Source organism: Chrysochloris asiatica, unplaced genomic scaffold, assembly GCF_000296735.1.
Source record: "Chrysochloris asiatica unplaced genomic scaffold, ChrAsi1.0 scaffold00007, whole genome shotgun sequence".
Lineage (NCBI taxonomy): Eukaryota > Metazoa > Chordata > Mammalia > Afrosoricida > Chrysochloridae > Chrysochloris > Chrysochloris asiatica.
This window is the reverse complement of record NW_006408525.1, coordinates 24,393,584-24,402,211: the sequence shown is the minus strand read 5'-3', so window position 1 is coordinate 24,402,211 and position 8,628 is coordinate 24,393,584. Positions and strand designations below refer to the sequence as shown.

General features: G+C 48.6%; 1 protein-coding gene across 3 annotated transcripts in view; it reads left to right on the top strand.

The window, feature by feature from the left end:
* The window catches only part of CACNB1 (calcium channel, voltage-dependent, beta 1 subunit), an 18,834-nt gene extending 14,610 nt beyond the window's left edge, over positions 1-4,224 (top strand). Inside the window, exons 12-14 of one of the 3 annotated variants that reach the window (XM_006832543.1) lie at positions 1,080-1,175; positions 1,614-1,799; positions 3,431-4,224. In XM_006832543.1, the coding sequence (XP_006832606.1) occupies positions 1,080-1,175; positions 1,614-1,799; positions 3,431-3,892 (744 nt within the window). In that variant the 3' untranslated portion in view covers positions 3,893-4,224. Of the gene's footprint in view, positions 1-1,079; positions 1,176-1,613; positions 2,005-3,430 lie in introns of those variants that run through there. The other 2 variants (XM_006832542.1, XM_006832544.1) reach the window with 2 other exon arrangements.
* The last annotated feature ends 4,404 nt before the right edge of the window (positions 4,225-8,628 follow it).

Here is an 8,628-nt window from a genome sequence, read left to right as displayed (position 1 = left end):
TGGTTATTTAAAACACCGGTGGCATAGCCCTCAGAATCACAGCAACTCAAACCACCACAGCACGACAGACAGACGAGTGGTGGCCGTTTGGTTTTACGTCTGTACTGTCTCTTTAAATATTGTGACATATTGTGAATGAATAAATCAGGCAGCCATGCTTATATGTAATTATGCACATATGTGTTTTTGATAGGATGTTAGTAAAAATATTAAAAGTTGTCATTTATGGGAAACAAACCACGAAACTGGGGGTTACACCCCTCCCTTGTGTTACTGTTGAAAGGATTGGCGCAGTTAATATGAAGAGCCCGGTATACTGTCTGATTCAGGATGGCTGTCAGTGATGGCAACTGTCATCCTCCCATGATAGTACCCTGTGAGCTGAGCACCCTGGGCCAGTTACTTAACCTCTCTGAGTCCTAAGTTTCTAATGAGACTAAAGGAGATGATAGAATTGAAGTACTTCCTGGAGTGGAGCGTATAGGTCAGCTATAGGTAGACTGTATTTCAGTCTGGATAGAACTGATGCTCCCTCATGACTAGACAGAAGTTTGACGTGTTTGGCGGGAGGATGATTGAAGTGCTGTGTGTCCTCACTGCTCACTGATGAACACTTGGATCACTTAGGTGAGGTTGTGGCTTTGTGTTAGCCATTATTCTTATTATCATTATTATTTAGATGAGGACAATAATGGTGCCTACCTGATAGGATGACTATGTGGATTAAATGAGTTGATCACGTCAAACATAGACTCATGCTGGTATCTGGGATGCTTGATGCTGTTGTTGGGGTGGCGAGATTGGCCTGGAGAATGAAGCCTCTAAACAAGGTTAGCAGGGCTGAGAAGGCAAAGCACTGCCCTTCACATGGCAACTGCTAGCTCTAAAGGAGAGATTCCCAGGAGAGGCTGCTGGGAGACCCAGGATAGAGCCAAGGCTAGGGCTGCTGGGGTGGATTCAACAGAGGTGGTTAGGCTGAGCGTCATCAAGTGTCCCCTGACCCTGACGCTGGCTCTCTGCGTAACTCCAACCAGGTCATATCATCTGGGTCAGCCTAGCTCCTCTTTTCGCCCCACCAGGTACTCCAGCGGCTCATCAAGTCCCGAGGGAAGTCTCAGTCTAGACATCTCAATGTCCAAATAGCAGCCTCGGAGAAGCTGGCGCAGTGTCCCCCCGTGAGTTCTCAGATCCGAGGCTGGGCGGAGGGTGCATTCGGGTTCCCTTGGTTTCCTCTGGTCCATATGGGAAAGACAGAGTGACCAGGAACACCTGGACCAGGTCCATAGGTGCAGACCGGGCCTTGGGCAAATGGAATGCTGAACAGGGAGTCAGAAACTGGCCTCAAGCCCCAGAGTATCATTTCTCTGTGGCAAGTCAAACCCACTCTTCAAACCTTGATGGCCTGATTTCTAGAATGAGGGAGTTGGACTGAGTGCCAAAACCTCTTTAAAGTTCTGCCAAGCTATAGATCTGAGAGCCCTCCTTCCCCTTCCGGCACATCTTTAACCTTGTCCTTCAACCCTTGACTCTACCCACTGCACCTAGACCACACCCCCAATTCCCTGGTCACACCCTGGCTCATCCCAGCCCCACCCCTCACCCCACCTCCACAGGAAATGTTTGACATCATCCTGGACGAGAACCAATTGGAGGATGCCTGTGAGCACCTGGCTGAGTACTTGGAAGCCTATTGGAAGGCCACACACCCACCCAGCAGTACTCCCCCCAATCCGCTGCTGAACCGAACCATGGCTTCTGCAGCTCTGGCTGCCAGCCCTGCCCCTGTCTCCAACCTCCAGGTACAGGTGCTCACTTCGCTCAGGAGAAATCTCAGCTTCTGGGGCGGGCTGGAGGCTTCGCAGCAGGGCAGCAGCGTGGTGCCCCAACAGCAGGAGCATGCCATGTAGTGGGTGCCCCACCAGTCTTCTTTCCTGCCCAGGGCTTGGAAGTGGAGTGCAGGGGACATGGGGGAAGGACAGGAAGAACTTTTTTTTTTGTAAAAAACGTGGTGAGCAGCAGCTTTTGGTGTCTGTGATTTTTGATGGGACTGGGACTGGCACTATAGGCCTCCATCTGCTGTCTTGAGGGTTTGGGGATATGAGGCCTGTTGGACCTTAAAGGATGAGAGTCTAGGAAGGAGCCATGAGGAAGACGGTTATACTCAGTTGCTGGGGTCCACACCTAGTTTAGAGCCAACACAGAGGGCTCACACTCAAAAAGTGAGTAAATGCTATACCTTCCACCCTTCTCCCAATGAAACCGATTCCAGGAAAGGCCCTCTTGTGGGTTCCCTACCCTGCCTGCTCTCAACTCCCATGGGATCCACAACCCATTTCAGAGGCCACACTATTAAGTATGGTCTTAGGTTAGAGCCAGAAGCACTCAGGAAATCATTTTAGACCATTGCTTTTCAAATTTGTTCCAGCCACAGAGCCTTTTTGCCCACTAAATCTGATGTCGAAGCTGAGTGTGGAGATAAGGTATCTCCTCGGGGATCTAGTGGCTTGGGCTCTCCATCCCCAGGGGAGTCAGTAAAGCACTTCTATGCCCCCTTCTTCACCAGGAAACAGTTTGGAAACTGCTGTTCTAGCCCAACCCCCACCCACACCAAACCTGAGAAACTGAGTCTTAGAGACAGGGGGATCATTTGCTCAGGGTCACATAGCTTGTAAGTGGCAGGGGCAGGACTAGAACCCAGGCCTCTCAACTCTCTACCTAGGTCCCTTTGCACCCTACCCAGCAGCCTCCATAGTGACAGTGATCATTAGGTCACCTTTACATGTCATTTGGTGATGAAAATGTTGGACCACCCACTCTTCATTGTGTCCAGTTAGGGACGGAGACCCATCAGCCTTCCAGCTGCTGCTTCCATGCGCTCTTGTTGGAGTCTTGGAGACAGGGGTGGGATCAACTCCAGAAGCTGTCATCTGACTAGGGAAGGGAGGGAGAAGCCTGGGGTTCTGGAAATCTGTGATTGGAGCCTGGTGTGGGCTGATGGAGCTTGAGTTTGGACTGAAATTCCCCCTATTAGCATATTGGAAAACTGGGGTCAGTGACTAACCTAATCAGCTACTAATGAGTGGCAATATTAATAAGCTGTTAATGATGACTAACCCAAGATAGCATTAGTGATGTGCACTGAGGAAGTGGTGGCAGACTGTTCAGACTCTGTACCATGCCTACCCTGAAAGTTCACGCTTCTTTCTGCCTTGTCAGGGTGGAGCATCCTTCCCTGCCCCAGTAGAGGAGCTAATGCCCTGGGATCTGCCTTCCAACTAGAGCCATTTGTCCTGCTGCTCATCCCCTAGAGCCAGAGCCCACCTCCTTCAGCCAGGCTGGCTGCCTGGGTGACGTCACTAACCTGCCTTGCTTTGTGTTTCTCTCACCGCTGCCTGATCTGCATGGTGTGTGCCATCTGCCTGCTAACCAGGGACCCTACCTTGCTTCCGGGGACCAGCCGCTGGAACGGGCCACCGGGGAGCACGTCAGTGTGCACGAGTACCCGGGGGAACTGGGCCAGCCCCCAGGCCTTTACCCCAGCAGCCACCCACCAGGCCGGGTGGGCACCCTGCGGGCACTATCCCGCCAAGACACATTTGATGCTGACACCCCCGGCAGCCGAAACTCTGCCTACACAGAGCTGGGAGACTCGTGTGTGGACATGGAGACGGACCCCTCAGAGGGACCAGGGCTTGGAGACCCTGCAGGGGGCAGCACCCCACCAGCCCGGCAGGGTTCCTGGGAAGATGAAGAAGATTATGAGGATGAGTTGACCGACAACCGGAACCAGGGTCGGAATAAGGCCCGCTACTGTGTTGAGGGTGGGGGTGCAGTTCTGGGGCACAACAAGAATGAGCTGGAGGGCTGGGGACGAGGTGTCTACATCCGCTGAGAGGATTGGCTCTGAGCCCTGGGGAGGGCAGGTTCCAAGGGGTCACTATCTTCGACAGGTCTTGCCTCCACGGAATGCTGTCTCCCTCCTCTCAGATGCCTTTGCTCAATGTTTTGGGGTTTCTTTGGCGGTATCATCCCAGCTTCTGGATGGCCCCTAAGCCCCAGCTGTAGGGTTTTACTTGCCTGCTGTGGATGAATGGGGGGAATATTCAGCTCTCTGTAGTGTCCTCTTTTCCCCAGCTCAGGGGTACTCTTCCCTCCCAGAGAAAAGGTGCACTTCCTTAACTCTTTCTCCTTGGGACTCTTAGTGATGAGGGTCCACATGATTGGCCCTTTCTTTCCCTGGAGATGGAGGCCACAGCATCTTTCCCTTGAGGCCTCCCTCTAAATCCCAGATCCAGGGTCCCTCACGCTCCCGTTTCCTGCCAGCATTGTCTGGTTAGGTGAAAGCTACAGCGTGGGTGCTTGGGAAGGGAGGGTCAGGGTACAACCTGGCAGGCATCGGATACTGTGCCCACTTCCTTCCTATGATCATGGCAATGCCTACACCCTTGAGGAGTGGGTAACCAGAGACGCTGCTGCCCATTCTACCATTTCCATGCCTCAGCCTTCACCTGCCCCAGGAATGAGCTTTGCCTACAACATCTCCTGCCTGCTGCCATCAAAAAAGGGGCTCTTTGTGTCTGAGCCCCCCATCCCTGTGCCACTCAAGTCTGGAGCCCATAGAACACTCTGGCCTGCCTCTTTGAAACCAAAAAATTCCTCCACCCTCACCCTAAGACCCCAGGGGAGAGGCCCTGTGGGTTGGTGCCCAAGGGGTGATTACTACCCCAGGGGTGGCCTAGGGACCTCGGATCTCCCCTGGAGGCCTTGGCTGCTACTGCTGCTTTGTATTTGCCTCTTGTGATCCAGTCTTTTACCCATGTCTATACCCCCCCCCAGGAGAGGCCTTGATAGCCCCTCTCCCCTGAGGTACCCCCTCTGCCTCAATATCTCTATTAGCCCAGCAGCCCTGCCCCTCCCCAGCATCTCAGCTGGGTCAGAGAGAGCCAATTGTGCCAACGAGGACTGGGCCATTCCCGGCTGCCCACCTCAGGGATGGGCACCTCATGCCTGTCTCACCACCTCCTGTGCCAATGTTGTCCCGCCCCCACCTGGGTGGTGGGGTGCAGCTTCCACTCTGATTAGAAGATACCACTGCCCAATCCTTTCCCTCTCCTTGTCTTGTGTCTGTGCTCCTGTCTGTCTGTTCGTCTGTATTCCCCTAGGAGAAGTATTTTGCCACATATAAAACCGCCTTCTTGTCCGTTGTGGTCAGTTCCTGAGCCTGCTTCTTTGTCATCACCACATGGTTGCCAGCCCAGGCAAGTGGGAGCCACTGATATACTGGGGAAGCAAAGGAGTGAGTGCTGGTAATAAGCTCAGAAGGAGGTGTGGTTGGTTTTGCGGCCTTTGATGCATCACATTCAAGTCTTGACTCAGCTTTCCATTCAGCCTCAAACCCAGCACTTGCCCATCTCCCCACAAGTAGAAGCTTGGGAGGGGCAAGTGTCACTCAGGGTGAGATCCAGACCCACTGGCACAAAGTCTTCAAGTCACATGCTTGTTTCTCTGCTCCTATGGCCTCAGCTGTCCCACTGCCATCCCAGGGGAGGGAGGGACTAAGCTCCTTGGCTCCCTGCCCTACTGATGCTCTTCATGACTGGCTGGACTGGTGCCCCCAAGGCCTACCCCCTGATAACCACTTTTAGGGCAGGGGAGGAGGCATACTTGTGAGAAGCAAGAGAATGAGGGACACCCTTCTCCCAGTCGCGTTGTGAGAAAGAGCTCACTCACAGGAAGAAAGCAGGTGACTGTTGGTTCCTGGCATCCCCACTTGTCAGGCTGTGGATTTCTGCCAGCTGTGACTACAGTCACCCGGTTCCTGATGCACACAGCACCCCACCTATCACTTCTCCATTCTGAGGGGTGTTTCTGGGGGTGGAAACCCTTGAGGACTAGACTTCCTAGGTCTTTCACTTGAATGCTCTTCTGTCTCTCTGTCTCTGTCTCTCTCTCTCTCTGTGTGTGTGTGTGTGTGTGTGTGTGTGTGTGTGTAGGGCAGCAGATATCCTGAGGCCCTCCAGATGAGGGATTAGCAGATCAGAGATAACCGATAGGCCAGCAGCTGGTCTGAGGTTGTTGGGAAGTAGATTGTAAAGCAAGTACAGCTGGGATTAGAACCCTGGTCTTTCAGGCTTTGCCTTCCACAGTACTTTTCAATCAACTCAATCACTTATTTCCTTATTTATTCACTGACAAAATCTCTTAAGTATTTATTGAGCACCCACTATGTAGTAGGAACCTTGGTAACATAATGGATTATGTTAAACTGAGCTGCTCACTGCAAGGTTAGCAGTTGAAATCTACCAGCAGCTCTGCTGGAGAAAGATGAGGCTTTCTGCTCCCACAAGATTTACAGCCTTGGAAACCCTTTAAAAATTACAGGGTCACTTGATGTCACTTAACAACTGAATGGGAGCCATAGACAAATTCCAGTTTAACACTATGAGCCCTGGGGCAGGAAGCACTGGCACTGTGGTAACCTGAAAGGCTACGAGTGGCTTCCTGGAAGAATCTCCAAGGATGGCAAATCTGCTGCAAAAGACCTCTCTGTAAAGTATTAAGTTCCAGTCTCTAACACATGTACCATGACACAGTAGCATGCCTGAGAACACACCAATATACAATTATCAAATATAAATACGACACCACAATGTCTTGAACAAAGTTACATTTTCAGCTTACATCAAGAAACAAGACAGAGTGCCTCAAACAAGTGACCAAACGACAGTCAGAAAATATAATACCAGAAATGGCCTTGGAACTACTTGATAAAGAATTTGAAAGCATGCTATTTAGGCACCTTCAACCAACTGAGGCAATGATGGAGAAAACTGCAGATGAAATCATGGGAAACAGACAAAGCTATAGAAGAATTCAGGAAACAACTGGACAAAATAAGTGATAAAATGGAAACCAGACAAAAACAGTAATGAGAACCAGAAGATTAACATTAAGATTTCAGAAATAGATAATACACTAATAGGCAAAGAAGTAGAATTGAAGCAGATGGAAGGCTGAATTACTGAGCTTGAAGACAAATCTAATATTCATCTGCTAGAGAAGCAATCAGAAAAAAGAACTAAGCAATCCAATGAAAGACTAAGTGTTCTGTGGAACACTACCAGGATTGGAGGAAGACTAACAACCTACGATATTCAGATGATGCAACCTTGATTGTTGAAAGCCAAGAGAACTTAAAATACTCACTGATGAAGATCAAAAACAGTCTTCAGTATGGGTTGCACCTCAATATAAAGAAAACAAAAGTCCTCATCACTGGACCAATAAGTGACATCCATATAAATGGAGAAGAGATTGCAGTTGTCAAAGACTTCATTTTGCTTGGATTCACAATCAATGCTCACGGAAGCAGCAGTCAAAAAATCAAACAACATATTGCATTAGGCACAAGACCTCTTTAAAGTGTTGAAGAGCAAAGATGTCAGTTTGAGGATTAAGGTGAGCCTGAACCAAACCATGATATTTTTAATACCCGCATATGCATGTGAAAGTTGGATAATGAGTAAGGAAGACCATAGAAGAACTGATGCATTTGAGTTATGGGGATGTAAAGAATATTGTGGACTAACTGCCAAGAAAACAAACAAATCTGTCTTGGAAGAAGTACAATCAAAATGCTTCTTAGAAACCAGGATGGTGAGACTTTGTCTCTTATACTTCAGACACGTTACCAGAAAGGACCAGTCAGTCCCTGGAGAAGGGCATCATACTTGATAAAATGGAGGGTCAATGAAAAAGAGGAAGACCCCTAATGAGATGGATTGGCACAGTGACAATAGCAATAGACTTAAGGGTGACAACAATCGTGAGGATGACACAGGATTGGCAGAGTTTCGTTCTATTGTTCATGGGGTCACTATGAGTTGGAATCGACTTGATGGCGCCTAACAATAACACCAGCAGTCAAGAGGACTAATTTACATGTGGTTGGAATTCCAGAACAGAAAGAGACAAAAAAAGAAAACTTGCTTAACATCATGAATGATGAGAAAATAGCCACTCAAGAAGTTGAACAAAATCTAAACAGGATAGACCCGAAAAGAAAATACCAAGATAATCAAATTTCCCAAAACCAAAGACAAGGAAAGAATCCTGAGAGCAGCTTAGGAAAAACATAAAGTTGTCTACAAAGGAGAACTTCTGAAACTAAGCTTTGATTTCTCAGCAGAAACCATACAGGCAAGAAGACAATGGAAAGGCATATATAAAATTCTGGAAGAAAAAAATTGCCAACCAAGTATCATATACCCAGCAAAACTGTCCATCAAATACAATGGTAAAATTAGGTCATTTTCTGATAAGCAAAAATTAAAAGAAATTGTAAAAACCAGATGACCTTACAAAAAACACTAAAGGGAATTCCTTGGGCAGAGAACCAACAACAGCAGACAACCTGAGATGAACATACATGACAAAGTCACCCCAAACTCAACCTAGAGCGAGGTATTCAAAGAAAAACAGACCTAAAAGACTGGAAATAGAGAACAAAAGATACAGTTGCAACAAAATCACAGTAATAAGAGGGAGCAATGTAGTTACATAATTTCCAAATGAGGTACAAGTAGAATTTAAGAAAGTAACTTAAAATAGTTAAAAGATCTTCTTGCT